The sequence below is a fragment of the Polypterus senegalus genome, chromosome 3 (assembly GCF_016835505.1).
Source record: "Polypterus senegalus isolate Bchr_013 chromosome 3, ASM1683550v1, whole genome shotgun sequence".
NCBI lineage: Eukaryota > Metazoa > Chordata > Cladistia > Polypteriformes > Polypteridae > Polypterus > Polypterus senegalus.
Window position 1 is genome coordinate 296549825 of NC_053156.1, and position 20237 is coordinate 296570061.

At 40.0% G+C, this 20237-nt stretch overlaps 1 protein-coding gene across 2 annotated transcripts in view; it reads left to right on the plus strand.

The window, feature by feature from the left end:
- Positions 1-20237, plus strand: part of blk (BLK proto-oncogene, Src family tyrosine kinase) — a 222550-nt gene that overhangs the window by 147766 nt on the left and 54547 nt on the right. For both annotated transcript variants that reach the window (XM_039749471.1, XM_039749472.1), the window contains 4 exons: positions 9230-9328; positions 10668-10771; positions 18993-19142; positions 19455-19607. In XM_039749471.1, the coding sequence (XP_039605405.1) occupies positions 9230-9328; positions 10668-10771; positions 18993-19142; positions 19455-19607 (506 nt within the window). The remainder of the gene's footprint in view (positions 1-9229; positions 9329-10667; positions 10772-18992; positions 19143-19454; positions 19608-20237) is intronic.

Sequence of the window (20237 nt, forward strand, 5' to 3'; positions counted from 1 at the left end):
ATGTAACCAGATGAGCAGGACAATGAGGACACCAACGAAACAAGGAGAAAGGTGCAAAGTGCAGAAGTGCTTTTATTCAATAAAACAAATCCAACTAAAGTGAAGTGCTTCTAAAAGTCAAGGAATACTGTAAATAATTCATTAATAACTGTGAAAATGTGGAAGTTAAAATCCAATAAATAAATCCATTAAAATGAGATTAAAACAACAGCAGGAAGCAATCTTTTTAAAACAAGACCTGGTGCCATCTTCTGCTGGCGGCTCCCCTGTTTCTCCCATCCAGCCGATACACCAGGGGAGTCGCCCTACCTACAGGTGACCTTCTCTTACTTCTTCTGGTCTGGTCACTTCTCGATCCCTGGCTTCATTTGGCTGATCCACACCGTGACTTGGGTTCCGCAGCGACCAGGGCGCTCATGTTGGGGCTCCGAGCCTCCGACTCCCTCTGCCTCCTCAGCCTTACACAGCGAGCCAATCACCTTACGATCACTCCTACTCCTACAGGAGCTCTTCTCCCAGCTGCCTGTTGATAATACTGAGAGCCTACTCTCGCTTGCTCCCACACCGGCTCTCAGCTTCCACCTCTCTTCTTTCCCTAACCTCCATTCTCTTTCTCGTTTTTTATCTCCCCCCTTTGCACTCGCGCTCCTACTATATATAATGGGGACGATTAGCAGCTCCTGGCATCAATTATGGATGCGGATGATTCCTTACATGGGCACATATGTGAGGAAACGCCCGCAGCACGTCGCGTCCGAGGACCGCTCCTGCCACACTACAACGCCCCCTCTATACAATACAATTTATTTTTGTATAGCCCGACGGTTCTCAACCTGTGGTGTGCGCCCATGAAGTAACAAAAAAGGGGGTGCGAAGATGTGAAAAAAAGAAAACAAGAATCGAAAATATGAAAAATATATCTATTGAAACCAAAACAAATTAACTTAACCTCGGTGAGTCTGACGTGAATGTCATGAAGTCAAAGTTCAGAACAAGACTGACAGACGAACATTGAAATGACTTCATGAGAGTGAACCTAAGGGGGCTCCACTCCACCAGACACCTCAGTGCCAGTCATCTGACTAACTCAGTGGTTCTCAACCTTTGGGGTGCGAAGTAACAAAAAGGGGGCGTTTAGATGTAAAAAAAAGACAACAAGAATCAAAAATATGAAAAAAACATCCGTTGAAACCAAAACAAATGAACTTAAACTACATTCTGATACTAGAAAAATAAATATAGAGTTAGATAAATGTCGATAAAAGTTAAGTAGGTATAATAAAACTTGTAGCGGTGTATCGGCAGCAAAAAATATAGGAATACATTTTATTAGGGTTTCGAAAAAACGTTAGGGGGCATGATTAAAACTGTTATGAAAACTCGGGTCACAAATACTTAAAGGCTGAGAAACGCTGGTATAGCCCAAAATCACACAAGAAGTGCTTCAATGGGCTTTAACAGGCCCTGCCTCTTGACAGCCCCCCAGCCTTGACTCTCTAAGAAGACAAGGAGAAACTACCAAAAAAAAAAAAATGGAAGAAACCTTTGGAAAGGCAGTTCAAAGAGAGACTCCTTTCCAGGTAGGTTGGGCATGCAGTGGGTGTCAAAAAGATCAATACAATACAATACACAGAACAAATCCTCAATAAAGTATAAAAATAAAAATATTACAAGTGCGGAGGAGAATTTAATAGTAGATGATATCACAGACTAGGATTTGGATTTGTTTAGAGTCCTAAAGACCTCAGCCATCAAGCTGCCTCCCCCTATTGGCCAGCCAATCCGATGAAAGGACCCCTTCTACTCGGCGATTCCTGCGATCCTCCATCAGGGATGACTTTACCTTAGGCAGGTAAAACAACTTGGCAGGTGGGCAGTGGCACCAAGTGCCACATTTGAGTACCGAGAAGAGAAACAGAATAGGTGAGGGTTAGTAACAAATTATAACTATCATGTTACTTATGTTTTAGTGCTAATGGCTAACAACAGAGATGCAGTCTGTACAGTTAATCAGCAGCTCTAGTCAGGGTGTGCTAAACTGAAGTCGTGAGTCTTCAGCCGGGATTTAAAGGCTGGGACTGATGGGGCATCTCTTATAGTAGCAGGCAGACCACTCCACAGTTTAGGGTCCCTGTAATTAAAATCTCGACCTCACACTGTTATTTTATTAATTCTTGGAATCATTAGCAGGCCGGCATCTTGAGATCTTAATGTGTGCTCAAGTTTGTAAGTCATGATAATTTCAGACAAGTAAGCCGGACCTCGGCCATTTAATGCTTTATATGTTAAAAGGAGGATTTTCAATTCTGCCGTAAACTTAACTGGGAGCCAGTGTAACGACTCTAGAACTGGGGTTATGTGTTCGTATTTTCTTCTTCTTGTAATAATTCTTGCAGCAGCATTTTGGATTAACTGTATAAAGAACAGTTTGAACATCCAGTGAACACCTCATTGCAGTAGTCAATCCTACTAGAAATAAATGCATGAATTAATTTCTCAGAATCTTGTTTATTTAGAAAGCGCCTAAATTGGACAACTTTGTAATATGTGCTTTAAATAACATGCTAGAGTCAAAGATAACTCCTAGATTGCGGGCTGATTCTATAAGCTACGACTGCGGCGATTATTTATTTAAAGCTGGCCTTTTATTCTGAGCCGCTAACCCGCTATATCACATTCTCATACTAAGTACTTGTGTAAGTAAAATAAGACAAAATCTGATTTTTAATGTGATTATGATGCTAAACATTATTTCTTTTGTTTCATAGAAATGTTTTTTATCTAAAATTTGATTTAAAAAAATAAAATATCTTAACATGTAAACATTTTTCATCCTTATACTGAACATCTTTTTTCAGTCACTCGAAATAGTGGCTGCCCCAATCTGTAATTCTGGAAATCTGGCATCTGTGGATCTCTCCTAGCAGTGCTACCACTGCTTCACTGTGCGCCTAATCCATTGATTGACACATTTACGTTAGTTGTGGCTTTAAGATTGAGGTAAAAATACGCTTTATCTGAGGCTTATTTTAGTAACATTGTGCATTGTTTGTGGGCTTGTGGACCCCTTACCGGCCACTCCTTAAACTCCATCAGATGTCAGCAATCCCTCAAGTTCACATTGTCTGAAGATTAGTTTTCTGTATTGTTCCATGGTTTATTGTAACGGCATCATTTAGGAACAAGGCCAAATACATATGATAAGAAGTTCATGAATATTCAAATTGGACATTTTTTGAGCTACTAGGAGGCTTATCGCTTCGCTCGCCAACCCCCGGGCGGGCGCTATGCATTAGCCACTTTGTGGCTCTGCCACTGGCGTAAATGGAAGCGGATGTACAATTTTAACAGATTGTTATTTTCATGGGAATTGTTACATATGCATAATAGAACTAACTATTTTACATTACAGCGAGTAATGAAACATATTAAAAAAAAGTAAAACATAATCAATTAAAAGACCATTATGTTTCATGTTGCGTTAGAGGTATTCATTACGTTATACATTTTCGTTCTGTTTGGCTTTAAGATTAACGCGCAAATACTTTTTAAAATTACACTTTTACTGTAAAAACAATATTTGGGATTAAGTTTTCGGCAATATCGTATTGAGTTTTGATTCATTTCAATTGATTTGTTTGGACTTACATTGTGACAACGCACCGTATAACTGCCCGTGAGTGAATATTGCTTCTTTCTCTATAATAAATAAAATGTCTTTTTTGAATGTTTGTCCCTGTGATTTGTTAATTGTCATAGCAAATGTTTTCTAGCAGGAAACTGTAAATGTTTTAATACGAATGGCATATCAAAAATCTCCTTTGCTGTTTAATGGTATCTCCTGAAGATGCACTACATTACCTTTCCTGTCACCTGCTAAAATTTTACATGTCACAATTGTTTGACCAATTTTGAATACAATTAATCTTGTCCCATTGTATAGCCCATCACTCAGACATAAATTACACAATAACATTACGATACATCCTTCTTTCAACAGTAATTCGACCGGTGGAAGACTGGATGATTTTAATAGTTGTAGATATTGTTTGTGATATTGTAAGTTAATGTTTTCATCTTCCACACCATCACCACCAACTGTTTCAGCACAGTCTATTGATACGCATTTAACCAATTTAAGTTTCACGTTAATTCATTGACTTCATCATTTCTCGGTGCTAGGATTGCCTGTGTACTCATTTCTTCTGTTGATAACCCTGTCTCTGGGTATGTCAGAGGACTGGGACTGCGTGAAGTGGGTTTTAGCTTCACTTGGGAAGCCAAAAGGGAGGGTGGGGGTTAAGGGGGGAAGAGAAAGAGAGCAGGCTTGATCTATACCTAATCTATCATCTCAATCTTTATAATTATAACTATCAACGTAATAATAAGCTGCATGGCAACAACTCTTGGGGAAATAGGAAATTAAGACCTAAACTATTTCACTTCCAGTTAAGACTATAAAATGACATCAAAAACTCAGAATCAGTGTCTCCATGATGGGACAGTTAACTTCGTAAGCTGGAATGTTAAAGGCCTGAATCACGAATTAAAGAGAAAGAAAGTACTTTCTCACCTAACAGGTCTAAATGCTAAAATAGTATTTTTACAGGAAACCCACTTACTAAGTAAGGATCAGTTCCGCTGCAAAAGACTGGACTGGCCAAATGTTCCATTCTAGTTTTACAAAGAAAACTAGAGGGGTGGGAATTCTCATACATAGAACAGTACCATTTGTAGCATCAGATGTAGTATTGGATCCTGAAGGGAGATATGTGATGGTCATGGGAGACTTATCTAACTGTAAAATGATTTTGATAAATGTTTATGCACCTAATGTTGATGATAAGGAATTTATACAAAATTTATTTGCATCCATTCCCAATCTGAACACTCATAAACTTATAATGGCTGGGGACTTTAATTGTGTTCTAAATCCACTTTTAGATAAGACTTCCTCCACAGGGGGAACGGCAACTAACACCGCAAAGATAATTACAAAGTTTATAACTGATCACAACTTATCAGATCCCTGGAGGTTTTTAAACCCAAATTCAAGAACATATTCTTTCTACTCACCAGTACATCATTGCTACTCAAGGATTGATTACTTCTTTATAGATAATAACTTCTTGCCTAAGATTAAATCTTGTAAATACGATGCTATTGTTATTTCGGACCATGCTCCTATGATCTTGGAGCTGAAATTACTAAGCCCCATACACTCACCCAGCAGATGGCGCATCAACCCGCTTCTATTAGCTGACGAGAATTGTACTGAATTTATATCCAAACAAATCAAATTCTTTCTAGAGACAAATACATCCCCTGAGATCTCTGCAGGAATACTCTGGGAAACTCTTAAGGCCTTCTTAAGAGGACAGATTATCTCATATCTTTCCCACAGAAATAAATCCGAAGCGAAGAAAGTAGCAGAGATAAAAAGCGAAATTACTAAAATAGATGAAGAACATGCCAGACTACCAAGCGAGACTCTACATAAGAGGAGGCAGGCTCTACATTCAGAATTAAACCTCTTGACAACTAAAGAAACTGAACAACTAATTTACAAATCCAGACATCATTATTATGAACATGGAGAGAAAGCTAATAAGCTTTTAGCGCAACAAATTCACAAGCAAGATATGCAACGCAATCTCGTAATACTAACACTAACGGAGATAAAATCATCGAACACAAAAATATAATGTACACTTTTAGAGACTACTATAAATCCCTATATACTACTGAGTTTAAAGAAGACAATATACAATCTAATGCATTTCTGGATACATTACAGATACCACAAATTGACGCTTTTAGTGTGGAGGAACTTGATAAACCTCTGTCATTATCAGAATTACTGGATGCTATAAAGTCACTCCAAGGTGGAAAAGCAGCAGGCCCTGACGGCTACCCTGCAGAGTTTTACAAGAAATTCTGCTCAGCTAGCTCCCTCCTATTAGCAACATTTACAGAAGCCAGAGATAACCAATCTCTTCCACAAACCTTTCGCCAAGCACTAATCACTGTCTTTCCAAAACAAAATAAGGACTTATTACAATGTGCATCATACAGACCAATTTCACTTCTGAATAACGACGTTAAAATACTCTCTAAAATCATAGCTAGAAGGATGGAGAAAGTGCTCCCTCAGTAATATCACAAGACCAAACTGGATTTATTAGGGGCCGACACTTATCTTCAAATCTTCGACGCCTGTTTAATGTAATATACTCACCAACTAAATCAAACACCCCAGAAATATTATTATCATTGGATGCAGAAAAAGCATTCGACATGATTGAATGGAAATACCTTTTACTATTTTGGAGAAGTTTGGGTTTGGCCCAACATTTGTGCATGGATTAAATTACTGTATACTAACCCAGAAGCTTCAGTTTGCATCAATAACATTTGCTCAGACTACTTTAAACTAGAACGTGGCACAAGACAAGGATGCCCTTTGTCACCACTGCTGTTTGCAATTGCCATTGAACCACTGGCAATACATTGTCGAAATACTGATCAGATAAAGGGGATTAGCAGAGAAGGACTGGAACAGAAAATCTCATTATATGCAGATGACATGGTACTGTATATATCGGACCCAGAAAATTCTGTGCCTGCAGTCTTAGCAGCACTCACAGAATTTCAAAAGCTCTCTGGTCTCAGAATTAATCTGAATAAAAGTGTACTCTTTCCGTGAATTCTAAGCATATAATATTAGATTAGACACCCTACCTTTTATCATTGCAGAACAGTTTAAATACCTCGGGTAAACATCACAAGTAAACATAAAGCTCTTTATCAACAAAATTTCACGTCTGCATGGAAAAAATTAAACAAGACTTGCATAGATGGTCAACCCTTCATCTCACACTAGCTGGAAGAATTAACACTGTTAAGATGAATATTCTTCCTAAGCTCCTTTTTATTTCAAAACATACCAATATACATTAATAAATCATTCTTTAAGCAATTAGATTCAACAATAACCTCATTTATTTGGAATTCTAAACATCCACGCATCAAAAGAGCGACCCTACAAAGACAAAAGGCAGAAGGCGGCATGGCTCTACCTAACTTCCAGTTTTATTACTGGGCAGCAAATATACAGGCGATAAGAACCTGGACACAAATAGAAGAACATACACAGGCATGGACCGCAATAGAAGTAAAATCCTGCAGTACTTCTTTGTATTCCTTGCTCTGTGCTCCAATAAACACACGCTATCGGCAATACACTAATAACCCAATTGTGCTCCACTCACTTAGAATCTGGAACCAATGTAGAAAGCATTTTAAGACGGAGAAGCTTCTTTCTGTGGCACCCTGCAAGAGAACCACCTCTTTCAACCTCACAAACATATGCAGTTTTAATATCTGGAAAAATTTGGAATTAACTTGCTTAGAGATCTTTATATAGACAACGTCTTTGCATCCTATGAACAATTACATTCCAAATTTAACATTCCAGCTACAAATTTCTTTCACTATCTTCAAATCAGGAACTTTGTTAAACAGAACCTTCCAGATTTTCCTCATCTTGCACCCTCATCCACGCTGGAAAAATATTGCTCAATTTCAAGGAGTTAGACTCCATCTCTACAATATATAAAATCATTTTACAATCCCTTCCTTTCAAAGATCCAAGAGGACACTGGGAAAATGATCTCTCAATTAATATATCAGAAAAGGAGTGGAAAGTAGCAATGCAGAGAATTCACTCAAGCTCCATATGCAAAGCATACAATTATACAACTCAAAATTATATATCGAGCACATCTGTCTCGACTAAAACTCTCCAAAATGTTTCCAGGGCATGATCCAACCTGCAAACGTTGCAACCAAGCCCCAGCCTCACTGGGTCACATGTTCTGGGCCTGCACCAAATTAACATTATTCTGGACAAAAATTTTAATTACCTCTCAGACAGCCTTGGACTCACAATCCCTCCTAACCCATTAACAGCTGTGTTTGGGGTTCTTCCAGAGGGCTTAAAGTGGAGAAAGACAAACAAATTGTGATTGCATTCACTACACTGTTGGCACGCAGACTTATTCTGATAAACTGGAAGAACCCAAACTCTCCTCTTTAAGTCAGTGGGAAACTGATGTGTTATATTATTTAAAATTGGAAAAATCAAATACTCAGTTAGAGGATCTGTACAGACTTTTTCAAAACATGGCAGGATCTAATCAGTAATATTTTAAAATAAGTTTATAAAGCACAGAGAATTTGTTGATTTAGGTATTTTACAAGCCTTAAATTTTACACCGTTTGGCTTGCTCTCTCTCTCAGGGTGGGGATCGATCTGTTCTTAACATAATTCTTTTTTTTGTAAAAACTTAATTGCTATGTATGGATTGTAATAAAATTAATAAAAAAAAAAAAGAAAAAAAAAAGATAACCCTTGAAATTTTTCAATAAGATTTGGACATAATACATCTTCTTTTATTGGGAACTTAAAGTGAGGAAAACATTAAAAATTATAAGAGCTGAGAGTGCAGAACTGTGTCTGACAAAAGCATTCACAAGAATGAGAGCTGAGAGGGCCGCGGGCGTGGGCCGTTAACCAGACATGGTTGAGAGGAGGGCGGGACTTGAAAAAAACTTGGTAATAGTCTCGTCACGTCTCAAGTTTTTTTTTTTTTATTATAATAGAGAGATAAATGTAACTGGTGGGAGATGATGAGCAGCACTTAAAAGTGTGTTCACGAGAGCACACATTTAAGTTGATTTGAGATTTACAAAGAAACTTGGCATGTGATTTGGTGTATGTACGGGATTATAAATCTGATTTTTTAATATGTCTACAGCTCTTTTTGCCTTTCTAGAATAAGCAAAATTTGAGTATGAAATCTAAGCAAGTTTTTATACATGAAACCCCTGGTGTCTGTCAATCTAACACCACGTCCCAAAGATGTAAGAAATAAGAGGACCAAAGTTGTGGAGGGATTCGGACAACTGGAAGGAAGATAAAACCCAGCCTCTTGAAAAATTATTATTTAAAAATTAATTATTTTAAGTCATTATTATTATTTTTATTTAAATGTAAAGCTTTATTTTTAATTATTTTGTTTTATTTGGTACACTATAAGATTGCCCATGACTCCTGTTATTTCTAAGAAAATGTTTATACTCTAAAAACAGAGAGGTCATTATGCTCTAATTGAAGGAGACTCCAAAGTGCAAGTGGTTATATGGATGTCGCTTTATGTTTCCACAGTAATGGTGACTGGTGGCTGGCGAGATCCTTTGTCACAGGAAAAGAAGGATACATCCCAGTATCCTATGTTGCAAAGCTGGATACCTTGGAGGCTGAAAAGTATGTGCAGCTCCATCGTCACTCTACTTCTCTTTATTTTTTTTATTTTTTTTTTGGTTGGACTGTCATTGCCAGCATAGGGTTTTCAACCAAGTATTAGAAATGAACATTTTATTTCCAGTTATTTAATTTGTCCAATTACTTTTGAGCCCCTGAAATAAAGGGATTGTGTTAATAAATTCTTTAGTTGCCTCACATTTTTTATGCAATCGTTTTGTTCAACCCACTGAATTAAAGCTGAAAGTTTGCACTTCAACTGCATCTGAGTTGTTTAATTTCAAATTCATTGTGGTAATGTACAGAACTAAAATTAGAAAAACGTTGCCTCTGTCCAAATATTTATGGACCTAACTGTATAAATGGCACTGCAGCAGGCTGACCTCCCACAAAGAATGGCTTTTAGTCTTGTGTCTGTTGTTGACACGATAAGCTTCAGCTGTCTGCAACCCAAAACTGGGCCTGTGCAGTTTATGAAAATGGATGAATTCATAATAAAATAAATTGAAAGTCACATATCATCGGGGTGGCGCAGTGGTAGCGCTGCTGCCTCACAGTAAGGCGACCCGGGTTTGCTTTCCGGGTCCTCCCTGCGTGGAGTTTGCATGTTCTCCCCGTGTCTGAGTGGGTTTCCTCCCACAGTCCAAAGACATGCAGATTGGGTGTATTGGCAATACTAAATTGTCCCTAGTGTGTGTGTGCCCTGTGGTGGGCTGGCACCCTGCCCAGGGTTTGTTTCCTGCCTTGCTCCCGGTATTGGCTCAGGCAGACCCGCATGACCCTGTAGTTAGGATATAGTGGGTTGGATAATGGCTGGCTGGCATATCATTGTGTAGGCACCAAGTGCCGATGGATTCTTTGCTCTTCATGTTGCTCTTTTAGGTAGCTCACTATACTTTAAAGGACTACACATTGATGCTACACTAGTTGGAGTTAATACGCCTTTGACAGGCTCGAAATCTTTATACGTTCTCGGCTCAGAAGCCACTCGTTTACGTGATTGGATGCCAGCTCAAGCTAATGCAACTTTTCAGTGCCGTCACATAGTCTTCATTTTGAAGTCACTGCCCCTAGCAGCCACTTCCATCTCCTTGCAACAGCACATAAACTCTTCAAAACAGCAGGGTGGTCTTCATTTCTGCTGGGGTTGTGCGGTCGGTGACAAACAAGCAATGCCCTCAATAATGTTTGGGACAAATGACACATTTTTCCATGATTTCCTCCTCTGCTCCTCAATTTAAAATTACAAATCAAACAATTCATATGCGATTAAAGTGCACATTGCAGACTAATCCCATCCAAATAGGCATTTACTTTTATGTGTCTTATTTTCCCACTGCAGATGGTTCTTCAGAAGTCTGAGTCGCAAAGATACCGAACGACTGCTTCTTGCCCCTGGAAACAAGCTGGGAGCTTTTCTGATAAGGGAAAGTGAAACCAGCAAAGGTGAGCGCCAGTGTTGGATTGTGGGTAAGCTCTGATACAAGAGGATTGGAGAAATGGATAAAAACAAAAAAATATCAGAATTGGTAGTCGTGATGTCACCATCTGTGGTTGGGATTGGGTTGTGTTAAAGGTGAGTGGGAAGAATTTGTCAATGCGTCTCTGTTGTCGATGGGCAAAACATTTAGGCATGGCTTGGAGGGCTTGTCTTCTAGTAGGTAGTCTGAGAACAGAACAGAGGATGGACCAGACAAGTCTATGATATGTCTAGCGTTCTGCTCCTTGCGTTGCTTGTGCAATTAGGATATCCTGGAGATAATGCCAATGGACACTGATATAGTAAGGAAGGTGGCAGTTCTTTGATCGAGGATGCATTTATGTCTTCTTGAGTTTGTCGAGGAGCTGAAACCTTGTGATGGTAACGGACAGTTGGTGCTCCATGCAAAAGGACAAGAGATTCATTTAGCGCTTATGTTTCTGGTTCCATATGTCAGAGCTCCTTCCAACTTGTGCATGGAAGTCTTATTTTAGGCAGGAATGTTCCAGACCGCTTCATCAAAGGTAGCATCAAAGTCACCCTTTTCTTCCTCTATATAGTCTGGGGTGGGAAGACATGCACTAGATTGTCATATGAGAGCCTTTTGCCAGTGCAGGGTCATTAAGCATGAGCTAATGCCAGCAGGGGACTTCTGGATTTGCAGTGGGACTTTGTTCTTGACAGTGTGATGAATTAACTCACAAACAATCATAAAGATTTGGGGATTAGCCCCTTATATTGTTGAACAGTGATTTGTTGGTCCAAGTTTGGTTGAAAAAAAGATCAAACATTCGACAGACAGGTACAGTATTGCTGGGTTTTTATACAGTATGCAAAATGGCCTCCCAAGGTGATGTGGCAGGAAGTGACGTCATCGTCGTGGTACCGGAAGTGACGGCAGTCGTAATTGAACGGAAGTGACGTCATCGTCGTGGGACCGGAAGTGACATCATTCGCACTGGACAGAAGTGTCATCATCATTGTGGGACCGGAAGTGACATCATTCGTATCAGGCGGAAGTGACATCATCATCTTGAGGCCGGACGTGATGTCATTTGGTTCAGACGGAAGTGGTGTCATCATTGGAAGACCGGAAGAGTGATTTGTAGTTATGTTGTTTTCCAGGACGTGGTTTGTTGATGATGATAATGGTTTATTTATCTTCTTTTGTTGTATAAGATCAGAGAGAGAGGCATTATTACCACAAAACAACCCCCGATGATACTTCACTCACCTCAGGGCTTGTTGACTGTCTCTAAGCACACGTGTGTGACAACAGCAATGCCATTTCCGTGGATCTGAATTTCTGATTGTGTCTGAACTTTCCAGAAGAATATGTACCTGGCTTTCATTTCAGTAATGGATCCTCATCTCACTGAGGGTGTAGGTGTCCTCACTGTAATGTAGCAGCTCTGAGGCTACATGAGGTGTTCTTCAAGATGGTTGGTTGGTAGAGGTCAAATCCAAGTGAGTGGAAATTCCAAGAAACAAGTTTTCTGACAACATGTAGAGAAACCGTGAAATTCAAGATGGTGCTCGCCTGACAGCAACACAGCTGGTGCGTATTGGAATTTCATACAACAAAGTGTTGTGACTGTGCAGTGTGCTTTCTGATGCAAATTTCCCATTTTGTGTTTTTGCAAAAAAATTGTAAATGTAAATCAGTATAAATTGGTCAGTATTTTGCATCTGAAAGCACGCTGCCCCGTCACAACACTTTTTGTTGCATGAAATTCCAATACGCACCAGCTGTGTTGCTGTCGGGTGAGCACCGTCTTGAATTTCACGGTTCCGCTAACAGTATAAGGAGTGCGCAGAAGAATCTGCGGGGAAAAGAATAAACATTTTGAGGTAATGTATTTGCTGTCATCTTATTTATAAACGTATTCCAATAAGTTTTGATTTTGTATCCATTTAAAATCAAGGAGTGTTTTTGTGGACACCTTGTATTATAAAGAGGCGATGTCCCTACTTTAGTGATACGGCGGTAAGAAATCACATAAGAGAAAATAGCTTTGCTTTCTTTAATAAAGATTTACACGGCATGACAGATGAGGAAGCCATGGCAAGACTATTATCGAAGTGGGATACAGTCTGCTAATTTCGTTGCTGCGCTGGAAGGATTTTCAGGATCGGATGACGTTATCTCCCTTCTGTGTGTCGGGCAATGTTCCAAGGCTTTATACCAGCGTTTCTGAACCTCTAAGTATTTGTGACCCGAGTTTTCATAACAGTTTTAATCGCGCCCCCCCTAACATTTTTTTGAAATGTAGATGCATATTTTATTGTACCTACTTAACTTTTATCGACATTTATCCAACTCTTTATTTATTGTTCTAGTATCAGAATGTAGTTTAAGTTAATTTGTTTTGGTTTCAATTGATGTTTTTTTCATATTTTTGATTCTTGTTTTCTTTTTTTCACATTTTCGCCCCCCCTAGGGGGGCCCCCCACAGGTTGAGAACCACTGCTTTATACTCTTTCTTCATGTGCAGGCCCTCACTTAGGTAAATCATGCCATTCGAAACAAGGCAAAGAGACGATACAATTTCATGCTGACTCTGACACACAGAAATAGTGCACGTTGCCCATTTTGCAGTTGTTCTTAACTTGTCTTGTCTTATGATGCTTGCTCTGGAAATTCCAAATGCTGGGTCCCTGTACTAAATCTGGCTTCGTGTTAGCTGTACATGTGAGAAGAAAAGAAAAGCAGATTTAAAATATTTGCACAGAGAACAGTGACATATTAAACTTATATTCTGATTACACCTGCATTTACTTTGTCCTGGGTATGACGTTAATCTGCATCCAGGTCCTCCAATGTGCAGGAAGGGTTGGTGGCAGGATTGGCATTTACAGCCACTGTAAAAAAAAAAATACCTCACCCTGTTCTGGTGTGGTGCTGTGGTGTCACCCGCTGCATTCGGGTCCCAATCCAAGTGGTTTGTTGTGTGGTGGATGTGGAAAAACGCTATCAGCGCAAGCTCCCAACCTCTTCCTTTAATCAACTAGGCTCATTTAGTGAGTATAAAGCTAGGAAGCAACTTTGATAAACCTACTGAAAATCTTGCATAAATATGTGGTTCAAAGAAATAAGGATTCTTATAAGTAAGGTGATATAACAGAGTAATGGGGATTGTGGAAGAGAAGGTGAAGAAGAGAGTGCAGGCAGGGTGGAGTGGGTGGAGAAGAGTGTCAGGAGTGATCTGTGACAGACGGGTATCAGCAAGAGTGAAAGAGAAGGTCTACAGGATGGTAGTGAGACCAGCTGTGTTATATGGGCTGGAGATGGTGGCACAGGAGACAGAGCAGGAGGTGGCAGAGTTAAAGATGCTAAGATTTGCATTGGGTGTGACGAGGATGGACAGGATTAGAAATGAGGACATTAGAGGGTCTGTTCAGGTTGGGAGACAAAGTCAGAGAAGCGAGATTGTGTTGGTCTGGACGTGTGCAGAGGAGAGATGCTGAGTACAGTGGAACCTCGGTTCACAACCGTAATTCATTCCAAAACTCTGGTCGTAAACCGATTTGGTCGCGAACTGAAGTAATTTCCCCCATAGGATTGTATGTAAATTCAATTAATCCATTCCAGACCGTACAAACTGTATGTTAATATATATATTTTTGAAAAATTTTTAAGCACAAATATAGTTAATGACACCATAGAATGCACAGTGTAATAGTAAATTAAATGTAAAAACATTGAATAACACTAAGAAAACCTTGGACAACAGAGAAAACTAACACTGCAAGAGTTTGCGCTATAGCGCTACCAGCCGCTCGCTAAAAAACACTTTTTTTAAAGAGTTTTAAGCACAGGGAAAAAAAAGGAACATTTGAAAAATCCGTAATTTAATAAACCACCAAGAATAGTAACATTGCAACAATGTACGCTATGAACCGATCGCTGTAAACAGAAGTGAAGTGGAGGTTAAAATCCAATAGAAAAAAGTCTTCATTAAATTCAACGAGGTTAAAACAACGCTCAGATCTGTCTCCTTAAAAACAAGCCCAGTGCATTCTTTAACTGCCTTCTCGGCCTTATGAGGCCAGCCGTCTCTATCTCGCGCGCACGTTTGTGTGTGTGTGTGTGTGTGTCTCTCTCTCTGTATGTCTCTCTCTCTCTCTCCCCCGCCCACGTGTGTCTGTCTCTCTCTCACCCGCGTGTGTGTCTCTCTCGCTCTCTCTCTGCACAGGAAATGCACAGGGAGAGACTGAACACGTGCGGAAATCATCAGCGCGCACAAACCAAAAGGGAAACTGGCTTGTTCGTCTACCGAGTGTGTGGTCGTGAACAGATGCAAAAGTTTGGCGAACTGTTTGGTCGTAAACCGATTTGTACGTGTTCCGAGACGATTGTGAACCGAGGTTCCACTGTATATTGGGAAAAGGATGTTAAAGATAGAGCTGCCAGGTTAAGAGGAGAAGAGGAAGGTCTAAGAGAAGGTTTATGGATGTGGTGAGAGAGGACATGCAGGTGATGGATGTAAAAGAGCAGGATGACGAGGACAGAAAGATATGGAAGAAGATGATCTGCTGTGCCAACCCCTAATGGGAGCAGCCGAAAGGAGAAGATAAGTAAGGTGATATATGAGAACGACATGTAAAGTTAAAATGTTTGTGGCAAAATACCAGGGACCTTGCCCCACCAGGACGCCCCTGTGATGGAAGGACCGGGGGAGAGGACATATTTGGAACAATACCTCCCCCGGAACACAAGAGGTCGAAGGGACTGCATCGGGACCCGTGGTCTCCACCGGAGCCCTTGACCACAGTACTTCCGGTTTGCAATATAAAAAAGGCCACCACACTCCACTCAGGGAGCAGGAGTCGGGAGGTGGAGGACAAAGTTTGTGAGGCGACAGAAAAGAGAGAAAAAGAGAGAAAGAAAAGGAGGGGACCGAGTGTGCTAAAGAAAAGAAATACAAGGCGTGTGTGTTTGCACTTGTGTCCCTGTGCCTGTCTGTGTCGGGGTTAACTTCCACATGTTCTATATGCAGTGGCGTAGTTCAAGTTCGTGCTGCTATGGGCGGGGCGATGCTTCAATTTGCCGTTTGAATATATTAACCTATTTAAATGGAAAATTAAAATGGAGTATAGTGAAAAATGAAGATAAATTCTGCATGGATTTAGTCATATATATTCCAACACAGGGTCACAAGGGTTAGCCAGCAGCATAGGGCGCAAGGCAGGAACAAATCCTGAGCAGGGTGCCAGCCCACCGCAGGGCACACATACACACCCACACACCAAGCACACACTAGGGACAATTTAGAATGGCCAATGTGCCTAACCTGCATGTCTTTGGACTGTGGGAGGAAAAAGGAGCACCGGGAAGAAACCCACGCAAACACGGGGAGAATATGCAAACTCCACGCAGGGAGGACCCGGGTTCACATCACTGCAAGGCAGCAGCACTACCCACTGTGCCACCGTGACGCCCCTATGGAGAATGTGAGAATCAGAAAACAAAAACCTAAAACTGAAGCAAATGCGTCCATTTTTCAAGCCAAGACACCTGTCGAGTACTGATCTGTGTAACACACAAATTATAAAATAGTTTATACAAGTTTTTTCTCAAAAATCGAGCAGCTACTGAGTTGGTGAGGAAGAATCCAGAATGAGTCAAACGGATAACAAAAGAAATTCCTCAGCCCAATAAAAATTCATTTTAAAAACGTTTAGTGAAAATTGAAAATGGAACATCCATCCATTCATCCATCCATGGAAAATAAAATGGAACAAATCTCAAAAATGAAGAAACAGAAATTATTACACATGAAGAATAAAAGGCTTAAAAGAGATAAAAGGTTTCTTCTTTGTTTCATTACAATCTTTTAAACTTCAGCAACTTTCTGTACTTAAAAGTTGTGTTATTTCTCAACGTACGTAGGCTTCACTTCAGTACGTTCTGTATGTACGGTACAAAACTGTTCGACTTCCTTGCCTTACCAACTGCAAGGCAGATTATAAAGTAGAACTAGTCTGTAGTCAGAATGAGAAAAAATGATTAGAATATTCCATCTACAATTTAAATTGTAAGGGTTATAATAGAAACGTCCATTGACTATGCACTATGAATTTTACATGTTACTAACAAATGGCTCTTACGCATTCTATTTTTGAACAAACTAAAAAAAAAAAACACCAACATTATGAGATTCTGCCATTTTAACAGAAGATTAGCTGTGCATGTTGTCTTCTTCAGTAATCACCTTTGAAAGGGAATGTGGCTTTCTCTCGCAAAAGACCAAATCACAGTAAAATTTTCATGTCACATGGATGGTTTTGTGTTGATTTACGACTGTATTCATATGAGAACTTACACATGTGGAACAGAAAACGTTTCCTTACCTTGTGAAAAATAGCACCAGGGATTTGCGATAAAATGATCATTTGCAAATCCCTTTTGATGCCACATGTAAGGCGTGTTTTCTTTTATTAATACTCAAAGCGGATGCATTCAGTTAAGTTTTTGGCTTATATTTTCCAGTGGCTCCTCATGCCCCTTAAGGTTCTGCATTTTTATGTGTATGTATTTTTTTTTACATTTATAGAAAAGCTTAACCTTAGAAAACAATTTCACGCATCAAATGCATATGAAGAAAAATATCAAACTTAGCCTTTAACTAAATCTTACATTACATATTTAAGCTGGTACTAATATACTTCAGAAATCTATTTCAGTTTTAATGATGATTATTTTTTATTAACAATATATTCGCTTTCCACTCTTTTGGTAATATTCATGTAAGAAATATTCTCAAATGGCAACAAAAACACTTTATTTTCATTTTTTTAATTATATGCCCATTGTTATTTGTCATTATGATAAGAATCCTCATCTTCGGTCGCATTATGGTGTTGACTTTCTAATCTGTATCCTCAGATTAAAATCTTTAAGAACTCTCAACTCTCAAATTCAGACAGAAAAAGAAAACCCATGCAGGAGGAAGCTTGTCCATGTGCCTTTATTTTCTTCTTATGAATTGGAAGCTCCCCTGTGGCTAGCTGTGCAGTGGGTGGGATGCTCTTCGAACAGAGGTACACAATCTTATTTAGAACTACTTTGTTATCAGAATAGGCTTACACAACACTTGATATAATGATAACATTTTAAATGATTGGTCCTTTCAGGAGCATTGATTAATCATGCTGTGCAACACTTCATTGATTTTGCTAATTTCTTAGGTGCACATACTGCTCAGCACTGTATATTTTATCTACAGTAATTGGTTAAAGTGCATTCCCCTTTAGCATTCCGCTCTTTCTCATCTTGCACAATACAGTTTACAGAGACATTACATTTGTAGGAAGACACGATCACCACAAAAGAAAAGTTGGGAATCCACCCTGTAAATTGTGTAGCATAGAGAGTGAAAATAAATGTCTGAAACAAGCAAAGAGTAATCTCTTCAGACTGAGCCTCTACAAAAATATGATTTGACTCGTGGCGATCGTCCAGTGGTTTAATACAATTTCTTCTTATGAGATTACCTCACTCTGTATATTTTTCTCATCATTTGCCGACTCCTACATTCCTGTGTTTTTGCTTCGTTACCAATATTCTCTCTCTGACGGAGGGGCTGTTTGCACAGAGGATACGGACGCTCCTCTACAAAATGGCGCTTTATCGCGGTGCTTCTGCATACATAAAAGCACGTACTGATTTTTGATTGTTTGCTTTTCTCTCTCTCTGACATTCTCTGCTCCTGACGGCGCTCCTTTGAAGAGAAGATATGTTTGCATTCTTTTAATTGTGAGAAAGAACTGTCATCTGTCTTGTCATGGAGCACATTAAACTTTTGACTAAAGGGTGTTATTTCATGTCTAGAGGGCTCTAATAATGTTAACAGTGTGGGAGAGTTTATAAGGGCTTAAAATTTATAAAAATAACCATACAAACATATGGTTTCTACTTCGCGGATTTTCACCTATCGCAGGGGGGTTCTGGAACGCAACCCCTGCGATCGAGGAGGGATTACTGTACTCAATGAAAGCGTTACCAGTTAAACTGTGCAGAACAGACTGTGCCAGTTTCACGATTGGGTTTGCCAAGTGACGTTTCTTATTTTCTTTCCATTTTCCCCCTGCTGTCTATTCACTGAGTGTCCTGCCAAAGGTTTCTCAGTTTCCCCCCACCATATCTGTCTTAGCTGATATGTCTGTCTATTGTTTCTCTTTTAGGTGCCTTTTCTCTGTCTGTGCGAGACGCTGTCCCACCTCAAGGGGACATTATCAAGCACTACAAGATCCGTTGTCTGGACTCTGGTGGATATTACATCTCGCCCAAGATTACCTTTCCTACTCTGCAGGCGTTGGTCAACCATTACTCCCGTAAGTGCTGCCATCTTATTCTTATTAAACACCCAGCGGGCTTAAGGATACACAGTGTTAAGTCTGTCTGTTCTGATGGCGTCACGCATTTACAAACCTCTGTTCACCTGATTGGCCTTATGTCCCTCTTTACATGTATGCCTTGTTGCCTGTTCTTTGTCCCTTACGTCCCTCTTCCTCGTCTTTGTCGGCCACTGCGGATGCCAGATGAGGTGACGCGAAGTTTATTATCTCACGTCAGCCTTCTTGCTTTTCTTTGTTGGACATTCCCACCCTCTCGTAACATCGTGTTTGCTCTCCATACTTTTACAGAAAAGGCAGATGGACTTTGCCAGAGGCTAACAATGCCCTGCAAAAGCGCAACACCCCAAAGACCTTGGGGGCAGGATGAGTGGGAAATTCCCAGAGAGACCCTGAAAATGGTGAAGAAGCTCGGGGCAGGACAGTTTGGAGAAGTATGGATGGGTGAGTGTCACATGTTCATGCTTTTTAATTTTGCACTTTAGGTTTGATTCCATGCATAAAATATTTATCTACAAACGGAAATTTCATAAATCAAATCAAGCTGTTGTGGCCACCAGAGGGCGCTCCAGCCGCCCAAACCCGACGAAGACGCAAATTTGCCACGTAGCACACGTTTATTACAGCGAGGAAGCGCTTTTCTCTCACTCCACACGGCAGCACAGATCCATAAGGAGCACACAGCACTAATACGCAGTCTTTCGTTCTTTGGCAAGCTTCGTCCTCCTCCACCCATCTCTGGCTCCCCGAGTGAAGTAAGACTTTTATTCTGCTCCTGGGGCTTCTCCAGGTGGCTCATTAGCTGCATCTCATCTAGCACAGTACAGGTTACAATGTTACGTTTTAACCTTATTTTTTACAGAGACGTTACATTTGTAGGAAGACACGATCACCACAAAAAAAGAGTTGGGGATCCACTTTGTATATTTTAGTGTAGAGAGAAGAAAAAAATCAAATTTGAAACAAGCAAAGAGTAAACTCTTCAGACTGAGCCTCTACAAAAACGCGTATTGACTGGTTGACTATTTCTGTAGCAGGAGGATAGGAAGTGGAATGAGGTCATCAGTAGGCGCC